Here is a 12,633-nt window from a genome sequence, read left to right as displayed (position 1 = left end):
AAGGAAGAACCCTATTGATTTTGGAGAAAATAGGTCAAGGTCATAGTGACCAAAATAGATTTAAAATTCAAAAAAAAAAAAAAAGGTTTCCGGAGGATAACTCGAAAACTTTTAATTTGAATCAAATGAAACTTGGATATATTGTTGGATACCAGCAAAGCAAGGCCCCTATTGATTTTGGAGGTCAAAGGTCAAGGTCACAGTAACCGAAAATAGATTGAAAACTTCAGACAAATATGGTTTCTGGACAGTAACTCGAAAAGTTTAAAACTGAAATTAGTTCTTCACAATTATAAATATGCCACATCATTCCTGACTTTACAATGTATCCCATGCAACTCGCCTCATGCACCCCTGGGTGTATATACTGATTTTCTAAACTAAACTTGATGTGTTAAACGTTTGCAATCATAACTTCTATGTCATTTCCATAGGTGACTATTGCTCGAAAATAAGGGGGGGGGGGGGGGGTGCACACACCATCCATGCTGCGAATGTTAATATATAGTGAATATCTAGTCCACTAGTTTCCTACTGTACAGTTATTATTGAAATATGGAATACCAATGTATGTACTTTACTATTGGTGATCAGACTCATTCTTCATGAAATGTTCACATCAAGACAACATGTAAAAATGATGAATTAAATATATTTTCACGAATAACATTGCAGTGGCTTGTGTTAAGTACTCTGAATTATTATTTTTACTATTCAAACAATTACTAGTGGTGATATGTTACTGATTAAATCAACATTAAAGCATTAAAAACACCATCAAATGTCACAATGGGTAAGTTGCACAGCAAGAAAAAAATTCCAGTTTTAGTATGTATGTATGCATAAGTTACACATACATGTAGACTTCAGAGTCAAAATTTTACTTCCCAAAAACCCTGACTTATATATGTGAATGCATATGGTACTAGTCTTTCACCTTGTTGATGTTGCCAAAGTAAAGCCATATTCATTTAAATGCTAGAATTCACATGTGTAGGGCTAGTCAGTTTTGATTATAGATTTATTATGCCCCCTTCATTGAAGGAGAGAGGCATTTTGCACATGTTTGTCAGTCTCCCACATTTTGTGCAATTGATAACTGGAGAAACTTTACCTCACAGACTTCATACTTGATTCACATCAATGTCCAGTTGATCCCTGTTGCTTAGCAGGTCACTGTTCAAGGTCAAGGTCACTACCAGGTCAGACAGGTTTTATGCATCTCCAAGATTTTGTACAACAGATAACTGGAGAATGCTTTACTTCTCAGACTTTATACATGGTAGGCTGATACACATCAACATGCATATGATCCATATTGCTTGGCATACATCCAAGGTCAATGTCACTACCTGCATCTCTAATGGCCTGTATCTCTAATGGCTTCATTTTTTGGCTTATTTTATGTAGTATTGTACTATTGCACAACACTGGGTAACAATATCTTTGGAGGTAACTAAAATTCTGCTCTTTTCAACAATGAGTATACTGTTAGTCCACCAATTCGGCTGGAAGTCCTTTTAAGGTATTCAATGTATAATGACCATATTTCATATATAATAAATGGATGGTGGAATATTTGTTATCATGGTATCATTTTGAAGGGTTCATCAAATAAAAATAATCCACCATAGGAATTTTCAAAATTTTGTTTTCTGCTTGATTTATTTCACCTAGAATTTAACATTGAAGTATATGGAAAAAGCATGTTTTATTACAATATTTTAAAAACAAATTATATTTTCATACTAATCTCTTGGTAGAAAGTTACATATACTTTCTTTTTATGAATTTATGAAATAAAATTAATCATTGACCACACACATTTTTAGAAAATTAGATTTTTCTTATTTTTACCAAGGGCAGACAACTCTTAAAAAGGTCAGCTTCTAATCATTTACCACTCATGTGAATTTCATCTGCTTCACTTTCATCATTATTTAACAATAAACTTTTATGTTGATCTAAATCCTTCAAAATTGTTCATTATCCTTTCATTATACATGGAATACCTTAACAGATTCTAAACTGTACTTTTGTGAATAGAGTCCATTTTCTTTTTTTCCAAGTACATCTAATTCTTCAGAGTATATAGTGCTGTATGCTGTGATTTATGGGAAAGGGGGGGGGGGGGGGGGGTGGCAACTTCATCTGCTAGAATGTATTTGATACATTTTATGTCATACAAACCAAGAGGATTATGAGAGAGTTAGGTATATGACCATTATTTGAACACTGGCATGACAGACCACTGTAGAGCCACACCAAATTTACTGTAGGGGGTGATTTCCCAGGATACCTGGTAAATTGATTACGATGAATAGTTTTAAAGAATCTGTCAAACCTGTGTAATTCTTGGCAGAGAGGCATTTTACACCGTAAAATTGATTTGTACTTTTTGCGTAGATAAATTGGTAAACAGAAGGGAAGTTGTTTGTTTTAAGGAAGCTGTGAGGCTTTGCTTTAAGGGGATTGTTTTCTCTGAACATCTAGGGAGGTCAAAACAGTGAAGTGGTGTTCTCAAATCATGTCTCTTGTTCTGAACAGGTTGATTATTATCTGCTGTAGAAGCCATCCATTTCATGCATTGTAAATCACTTAACAACAGAAGTGGGCAATGGTCTCTCTGGAATTTAATGTGAGGGATTCAAGATTAGAAAAAAGTACATACAAGTTATAACTAGTATTCATGTTTATCTAAAATGAAGGTTTTTTTTTTTTTTACTCTTTTAGTTGGTGTTTCTTTTTCATTGTACTTGATAGTGAATATGGAGTATTTAAAAACAATTGGATGTGTTCAATATTATCATAAAATCATTGAATAAGCAGTCATTGGCTTTCCATATACTTTATTTAAAGATGCTTCAAAGTGAGAGTAAATGGTGTTAAGCTTACTGGCATACTGTTCTCTTGTTTTGCCAGAATTATCATACTCCCATCATCTATTATGATGTGAAATCAGCATGGGGTACACATCTTTTGTCAAATTTCATCATGGTGCCCTTGTGTTTGGGGGGAAATTTGCACAAAGATGAAATTTTGTCAATGAATATTAAAATGCATTTTATGAAGTCTTGAGGAGTTCAAAGTGATCTGTGAAGAGATTATGATCAGTGTTTTTCCTCAAAGTTTTCATGCCATATTCAGGTTTAATGGTGCATTCTATCTTTTTATTGCCAGCCCTTCAACTTCAAATACCAAATGAAATTGATTGCAGCACGGGGATATTTTTCTTACCTGTTAGCTTCCAGTGATTAAAAATGAATAACTTCCCTTTCTGATAGACAAAATCACCAAGAATTCCAAATATTAAATGTTTGACAGTATTAATCACTGTCTTGACTAAAAATTTATTCTGAAAATAACTTCTGATAACAGAATTATTTTAGTTCTAAGTTTAAAGAGGCCTCTTGTAACAAAACAAGCTTGTTTATGGGTCTTCTTATTACCTCTATCAAAGCAATGACACCCGTGTATCTCTTTTTAAATTTCAGAAGATAAGAAATTATGAAATTATGGTCCATTATTGAATACAGGTTGGGTATGACATATCTCATAAATCTGAGATTTTCGACTGAGATATTTTTAAAAAATTATGGCGTCTGTAATTTAAGTTACATTAATAATGTGATTTGTTGTTGGATTAGCTAGTGCAAGCTATTACTAAGGTTGATGTATAGTGGTGCTTATCTAATGGAAGAAAAGAAAACCTGAGAAAACTTCACTTGCCTTCTCAATTTGTGAAATCATTAGATAGTTTTGTCTATTGAGGGTAGCATTTCGTGGTGTGAGGTATGAATAGTAACGTAAGCTTTATTTTGTTGCTAAATAACAAAATATAGGTGTTAAGGTCATTAAAAAGTTGTGATTTTGAATTCATATTGTGTGCACCTTAAAGACCAAAGAACTAGAACAAATTTAGAGATACTGAACTTGTTCAGTCTCCGATATTAACCATTTGGGGGGGTATATATAGTTCGTGGTTTGATTGTCCGCAAGAACTTTAACCCAGGCCATAACTTTTGAATAGATGGTGATAGAGCTTTTATAATTTACATGTGTTTTACTTATGACAATACCTTTCTTTTGGTACCAAAATCTTTGTCCTTGCAACCTTGACTTTTGGGTTTGACCTACTTCTCAAAAACTTTAACCTCAAACAAAACTTTTGAATGGCTGTTTCACATGTGCATTCCTTTTGATAAGAACTTTTATTAGGTTGCAACATGTTTTAACTCATGACCTTGACCTCGAGGTTTTGCCTACTTTTGAAAAACTTTAACCTTGGCCATTATCAACTTTGCTGCTATACGGGGGCATTAATGTTTCACAAACACAATCTTGTTTATATTTAATATTTTTCATTTTTCATACTTTGAAAAGGGGAATGAAACTTATAATGGCAATGAGTTTCAGATATAAAGTTATTTATATGATAAAGGTGGCTCATTACACTAAAATTTTATGTAATGGCTCATTTAAGTACCCCTAGGAAGCATAATTTCACCATTGAAAGAATGATACAAGCTATCAATTTTTTGGGCATTTTTTCCATTATGATAAAAAAGTGCCCAGTTATGTTGCAAATAAAGAGATTTTAAAATCCAACTTCACTTTGATTTGATGCATGATATAAATGTCTAATCAAACCTGTGACGAACACTCGTGTAAATGTTCAGATTTTTTTAATAAAAAAATATTGATGAAAATAGGTTTTTTGTTAATATTTTTTAAATCTATTATCAAAAACCTTCAAGAAACAAAAAGATGTATTTGACAAATGTATTCTAAAATGAAATTGCAGTTGAATGACCAAATTTAAGAAATATCCCTATTACTTAGATTTGAACCAAATGAGAGAAAAAAGTACCAATGCTGATCAAATTTGTTAGAAATTAATTACTAAAATAATCATATTGTTTCTAATTGCATGCACTTTTCAGTTTTTATGATTACAATTGTTCTCTCTAACTACTTTGTCATAATTCCAACCGGGGTTCAAATTTTGAAAATTGCAATATTTCTGAAAGTTGACCATTTATTTCAATTTCTTTTTAGACTGCATTTGCCCAATATATCTTTTTTCTAATTGACATGTTTTTTGAAGATTTTGGCTGTAGATTAAAAAAAAATTATTAACAAATAAAGTTTTCAATTTTCAGAGATATTTTTTTATCTAAACAAAAAAATAGAATGTCTTTCCAAGTATTTTAGGCATGTTTTATTAGAAATTCATATCATGCATCAAATCACAGCAAAATTTAGACACTAATTTTTTTGCATACAAAACACCTTTTTATTTAATCATTTTGGGAAAAATCACCCAAAAAAAATTGTAATTGAGAGCTTGTATCACTCTTTCGATGAAGAAACCATACTTCATATGAGGTATTTTAACGAGCCAATAATTAAAATTTTGGTGTAATGAGCTATCTTTAATTTCTTATTGTTAATGCTTTGATTATATTTTTCAGGTAAAGCTTTTAAATCTATATATCAAGAGAGCACAGCAATCCGGTAGTGGTACTTCTGCATCCTCCTTAGATACGTGAGGCAAACCCCTTAGCAACATAATACATAGCCATAAAGATGGATGATACCATTCCACTGAGGAGATTTAATGGTTTATTCCAAGTGAACAAAAAGATGTCCAAATGTGAAAATTGCTAGGGACATAAAAAGCCATATTTATTTCTGTGGTGTTTTTGGAGTCGAGGACTCTTAGCATTTCAAGGATGTTGACATATCTTAAAAAGGCTTGTGTTGTGGGAGTCACTTGGGTGTGGGTTTAGCTGCACACTGTAATTCAATGCCTCGCTTGACACCAGAAGTCTATGTTGTATCAGGAAAACAGATTGATGTTACAGACTTTTCTTAAGTGTGTTCACAAGGATGATTCCTTCTCGGCAAGGGAAATAAAACAGAAAGTGTATCTTATAGCCTGTCACATTTTATACCTGTGTAAATATTTCTTGTATCTCTATTGGGAAGCACTTTACAAAGATTTACTTTATATAATGTTTTATTGTCAGATTTGATTATCACATACAGAAATTCACTTGTACTTACAGGCACACGTTTTGTATTCTAAAATGAATTATACAAGTGTAACTCTACTTTTCAACTGATGATGTATTGACTTTGTAAGGAACGTATTCACAAGTATGTATTGTAGAAATATGTCAGCTAATAGGGTGTATTCCTCTTGTTGGGATAATATCCTCACCGAAAAAAAATTGTTTTTGTATGTTTTATCATCATGTAACAGTAATGGGTGTGAGGCCAGTATTTGAACAAGTGATTGAAAAAACTAACAAGGGGAGCTAAACCATTGTTAGAGGGTCTTTGAGATGGTGATTGCTCACTATTAAAGGAATGAAAACCTTGAATAAAGTTAGGTTTATGTTGATGAAATCTGTTGTCATTGAATTGAATGCTGCAAAATTACAGCTTTTTGAACAAAAGAAAATAGATAGAATCAGATATATTTTAGACTGTTTGTAAGGAAATTTGAAATGGAGTCATTCTTGAAATCTGTGAAGTAATGAAAAAATGATTATGAATCATGTAAACTGTGTCTTTCAGGTATACAAGAAAAAGATTCATGAGTTGTGTAGATTGCTAGTGTATGTTTCCTTGTAATGTGAATGTATTAACCTGTACTAACAGTAAAAAGTACTAAATCCATTTATATATTTAAACTATTCCAGAGAGAATAATTCTTGCCAGTAGAAATTTTGTCAAAGTTGTCTCATCGTTTGATCTATAAGTTAAAGAATTGGGAATTACAGCAGGGTCATGTTTAGGGTCTCATAATTATATTTTTCTTTTTTCCTTCAGAGAAATGTAAGCAAGTATATAATACTGTAAAGAAGTATAATGCACCGTTTAATACATGTATCACTTAAATAAAATATTCCTTTTTACCTGTACAGATATTTATTGGGTTTGTTGTAGACCTTTTTTACTATTTTTAAGTAGTTTACCTTATCACCAGTTTTTATCCTGCATCATCATCCACATGTCTCTGTTTAAACATAACTGTATCAGTTTACAAAGGAAGTTCTCAGCAACCTTAGTGAAAATTCCCTTATGAATGAAATTACAATGCACAATTTGCATGTTGTAATTCACCATATCATTGATAAGCAAACTAATTAACATAAATCTGACCTTTCTCAGACAGAAAGATGAGCTGATAGGCTTCTGGATTCGGAGGAAACTGACAATGTTGTATATTGTTAACCGTTGTTGTGTCTGTGTAAGAAAATGTGTCTTTATTGTGTAAGCTTGTCCCCCTGACCCTGAATTTATGGAGGATCCGGCTAGGGTAAAGGGGTCATTGTCACGTATGGTTGTGTAACATGCATGAATTGAGTTGTAAATGCTTTTGATGTACGATTCTTTATTGATTATGATATGTATATCTTCATGACTGACATGAATAAAGTCATCATAATAAGTGACCACTCTCTTGTGTTTCATCTGTGTTAGCTGCAGTTTTGTATTTGAAGGTCATGCTGTCCCAATATTTACGACTGAGAAGCTGCAGAATTGCAACTGCAGATAGGTGTCTTTGTGTCTATATTGCATTTGGTAAGGGAAAGGTTTTTCATATTTGTATGAATTAGATTGCAGAAAATCATTCAAAAATATATTTCTTTCCAAAATCAAGTGTTGTACTGTGTGTACAAATTGATAGTTCAAACTTCATGTTTAGTCAAGGCCAAATCCACACGGGTATAAAAGACCTCGGGTGTTCTGGTGATAAGATTATTGACCTCGATATTACTTCAATCAACTGAAAATTGTACAAGTGTTGGTCTACTTGTTAACATGTTGAATAAAGTGTGTTTCTGATGGAGGCAGACGTTGCATATATGATAATGTGCTTTGATATCATCTTTCTATATCATCTCTAAGAATAGGACTTAACAAAATATATAAATATTGCCACCCATCATTAACTAGACAGCATCATTTATATCCAAAGATGAACCCAAGGAGATTATAACTGCTGATGCTAAACTTCAAGGATTTTCTAAACAAAAAATCATTAGTAAATTGCTGTCTACTACATTGTTTAACCATTAAAGTATTCGGATTACGTACTCCACAACACGTGTTACACCCAACCTTAAGGACTTTTAGTGTGTAATTCTCAACGAAAGACAAGCCAAGTTTTTTTTTCTTGAATTGCGTAACTGTCGATGGCCTTATTTCTACACATAGCCATAAGAGCATACATTTGATCTGTTGGTGTGTATGCTATTACAGAGTAAGTTGGAGGCCATACCACACAAACTGGTGAAATCAAAGGGCCCATGTCTCGGGAAACTAGGACTTAAACCACCCAGTGCTTTATTGACGGAACATTACAAAACTCCCATGGGCTGTTGACTTTATCTTTTCTGCAGTTTATATTTCTTTGAGACAAGTTATTAAAATGTAGTATACGGGGGAATTGTCCCCATTTTCGAATCCCGTTTGGATGTAGAGGAAAAGTTCTTAACTTCGGAATTTTGTATTGCAGGTGCAAAAAATAAATATCGCACTACTGATCTAGCTCTAAAGCTAGGATTTTCTGTTTAGATGCAAGATATACACACTTATTGAGGAACCCACGCGGGAAGGGTGGCACCTATTCTTGAAGTGGCATGAAACAATACAAACAGGCAAAACGCTGAGTTACCTTTAGAATGTGAAACGTCCATTGTTGAATTAAATCTATAACGTTAATTCATCAACATTAGAATTAATAGCCAGTTTTATAGTTGGTCGTTGATTTTAAGTTTGAAAAGCAATCGCATTGTTTTGACATTTGGACCAACAGCCTACGACAACGCATATTTACTGCAAAGGGTTGGACTGAATTTACTTTAAAATTGAAGAGGTATGCGAAGTATTGTCATATTTGGCTGCAACCTCAGCACTTCTCCACCCGTTCCATCCCATTTCCAGGCTTTTCCTGTATACACATGGTACATGCACATCCAACATTCCAATAACTCCTCTCCTTTTCCTTCCCGGGGACAACGTTATACCATTATTTAGTGTGGTTACTTTTTCTATATGGCTCACACTTTTCTCGATACCAAATGACTTCGTATCTACCAAGTGAAAGTCCCATGGTTTACTGCACGATCCATTATTGTACCGATTGAGAATGACTGAAAATTTGCAAATTAGACAATTGAATTCGATTGCGTTAGATTGACAAAAATTGATTTCCTTACCAGTTCCTGTGTCGGAAAGATAGTGCATGCTTTTGAATAATCCGCCTCATCGTCGGAACCCACAGGTTTTCTCTTCGTTACACTGCAATATTTGGTCTTTTGAATGCAATGTTCCGTGAGTTCGCATATAACTTCAGAAAAGTCCCGTATCAATTTACCCCCGGGACCGTTATATTTCACTTGACAGTCAACCATCTCCGAAAGGTAAAAAGTCAACATTTTGTGATCATTTGTTTTACATGTATTCAATGTATTGATATTGTAATGGAATATGTTTAAACTTATTCACATTCCATTACACTACATCATTACAAGTTTTATTCCAGAATGAAAAAAGAACACATAATACATGCATTCTTGCACCCCCTCTCACCAGAGAAAACGAATACTTTACTTCAAACCACAGACAGATCTCTTCGTGTTACAGAACCGACCAAAATTCGATAGTGTGCACAGAGAAATTTTATGGAAAATACTCCAATCATTGAGTACCAAGAAAAAATTCATTGATGCGAACATTCTGTAACAGCTTTTTATGAAGTGTCATCTTGAATAACTTTATGTATCTCAGAATCCTTTGAGGTCAGATCAGGAGTACTACAAGGATGTATCATATTTCCTTTGTTTTTACTGGTTATTGACTGGTTACAGGCACATCAACATCGGACAAAAGAAGAGAAATCTTGTGAATCATGTTTAGTCACTTAGAATTCCTTGATTCTGCAGATGGTTGACAGAAATATCTACATCCCATGCGTATCTACAAGAGGAAACAGATATGTAAACCAGCCTGAACAGAGAATAAAAGAAATGGCCATTGACACTAAACAAACGACTAGTTACATTCAATGAAGAGTCCGGAAAAGATGTAGAAGACTATTTAAGAAGTGCAATAATTTTGTTTTAGTGTGTTGTTTTATGTGTCATTCGGATTTTTTTCACTCATATTAAGACAGCTGTACTATAGGTGAAGTGCCTATGCGTGTCACTCAATGCCGCAGTAATGGCGGTTCCTTATTGTGTTAACGCATACCGTGATGCAGGACCTTCTGACTCTATACACGAGTCAACAATGTTTTCTGGATATTCATGTAAATTCAAACTTACAATGGTGTTCATCTTCCCTTTCTCACAGCAGCTTGTTCACCTTTCAACTTGTTTTCTACCAATTCTTTGAATTTGTCTATTACGATACTTCAGTTGACACAGACATCAGACATATTTAGATGAAAGGTGAAGATAACGAACAGTGATCAATCTGATAACTCCTATAAGGATTACAAAATTAAGAGTTGGGCAAACATGGACCCCTAAATATATGAACTTGGAATTGTCTCAACCATTTTGATTGGATTACCTGTTTGCATGGTGTTGAAAGATATTTACTTCATGCGCTGAAATTTTCCTTCTGTAATTCTAGACTGATGTTATATCTGGGTAATGGCCCTTTTCACCTCTTCAGTGTAGACTGATGTTATATCTGGGTAATGGCCCTTTTCACCTTTTCAGTATAGACTGGTGATATATCTGGGTAATGGTCCTTTTCACTTCTTCAGTATAGACTGGTGATATATCTGGGTAATGGTCCTTTTCACTTCTTCAGTAATGTGTGAGGCTATTTTGTTTGATTATTTTTTTTTTTTAATTATTTTTTTCTTTGTATGTTGTTTTACGTCCCACTCTATCATATTCCAGGTTTTCACTCGTGTAGTTCTAGACGTCACCAGCTTTGGGTGAAGTGCCACAAATTTTGACCTACGTATAGTACAGCCGTAACAGCGCGGGTTCTTTAACGTGCCGACACCTATCATGACACGGGACCTTCGTTTTTATGGTCATATTAAAAAAAACGTGACTATTATATTTAATGCCGGTACTAGACGAAATAACAGTCGCTAATAGTGGATAGAGCATCGAACCCCGGCTTTCCGGCTGCAAAAGCGAGAGCTCATAAAACTTGTGTTTCCTCTATACTGCATCTATCCAAAATGTCTTCTTCTACGGGAGCACTGAGTAGTTCTTCGAAATGTTTTCCTTATTGTCAACATCTCTTCATCTTAAATGTCATTGAGTATGGTATATGCCATGGAAAGATAGTGCTCAGTCTGATTAATGGCTAGCTGTTTGATCAACCGGTATACGTCACATAGACGAGTTCCACTAGCAATGTACCGGTAGTCTACTTCGGAACGAAATATTTTAATTCTTTTCTTTTGTCAACCCTTTCTTTGGTACCTTTATCTATTTATAGCCTCGATTTTCTCCAAGTTAACGTTTTAGCATCTAATTATACAGCTTGATCCTGATTTGGACGTCCACACGATTTAAAATTCATGATCATCGTTGATATCATATGCACTCGTTGCTCTTGTAGGGAGAGTGTGTATCATCCATTTATCGTCACGTGATCTATCTGGGTTTTATCTCTTTCCATTTTGGGATTTCTCTGTATATTTTGTGTATGTTTGATGGAGTGTTCCGGGATTTCTCTGTATACTTTGTGTATGTTTGATGGGGTGTTCCGGGATTTCTCTGTATGTTTTGTGTATGTTTGATGGAGTGTTCCGGGATTTCTCTGTATGTTTTGTGTATGTTTGATGGGGTGTTCCTGGATTTCTCGGTATGTTTTGTGTATGTTTGATGGAGTGTTCCGGGATTTCCCTGTATATTTTGTGTATGTTTGATGGGGTGTTCCGGGATTTCTCTGTATGTTTTGTGTATGTTTGATGGAGTGTTCCGGGATTTCCCTGTATATTTTGTGTATGTTTGATGGAGTATTCCGCCTATCACTACTAGTTGTTTAGTGCTTGCATCTCCACATTCTCATCCCATTCTCGTTGACGGCCTCAGTACCCTTTCCTTCCAGAACTACTCCCATCATTCATTGGAATTGCCTACTTCTGCCTCTGTGTTCTCATTTATGCCAAGTTTAGACTAAAGTCAGATTTTCCAGTGACTAACCAGAATTCTCCAAAACCAGTTCATCTCATTTCACTTATACCCATGTGGACTATGGTGCCTAGTATCGGTTTGTACCACGGGGAGGTGTTGTACTCCTGGAGTGACAGAACACTTTTGGAAGTGGTGACTGCAAGTTGTGACACAGCACACTTATACAACAAGTCAACAAAGTATTGAATTAGCAGCGAAGGGGTAACACAACTTTGAAAAGCAAAGATTTTATGAAAGGGTCATTTCTAAATACATGCACATGTAAATAAATGAACGACGTGTATGCTGATTTCTTCTTAGTTGGATAATTTTCCAAGTTTACTACCACATATCCTATGAACATACCGGATACTTGTCAAGAGAATCCGTCATATGGAATACCACCCTGAACTCATTAGTTCCGATTGTATGGAGACTCGCTTCAAGGTCACACCCGAGTTCATTA

At 34.4% G+C, this 12,633-nt stretch overlaps 1 protein-coding gene across 44 annotated transcripts in view; it reads left to right on the top strand.

Annotated features, from left to right (window-relative positions):
- The window catches only part of LOC125683889 (CLIP-associating protein 1-like), a 94,650-nt gene extending 87,183 nt beyond the window's left edge, over window positions 1-7,467 (top strand). For all 44 annotated transcript variants that reach the window (XM_056139693.1, XM_048925391.2, XM_056139698.1 and 41 more), the window contains one exon: window positions 5,475-7,467. In XM_056139693.1, the coding sequence (XP_055995668.1) occupies window positions 5,475-5,552 (78 nt within the window). In that variant the 3' untranslated portion in view covers window positions 5,553-7,467. The remainder of the gene's footprint in view (window positions 1-5,474) is intronic.
- The last annotated feature ends 5,166 nt before the right edge of the window (window positions 7,468-12,633 follow it).

Source organism: Ostrea edulis, chromosome 6, assembly GCF_947568905.1.
Source record: "Ostrea edulis chromosome 6, xbOstEdul1.1, whole genome shotgun sequence".
NCBI classification, from domain to species: Eukaryota; Metazoa; Mollusca; class Bivalvia; order Ostreida; family Ostreidae; genus Ostrea; species Ostrea edulis.
This window is presented reverse-complemented; position numbering and strand designations above follow the sequence as displayed.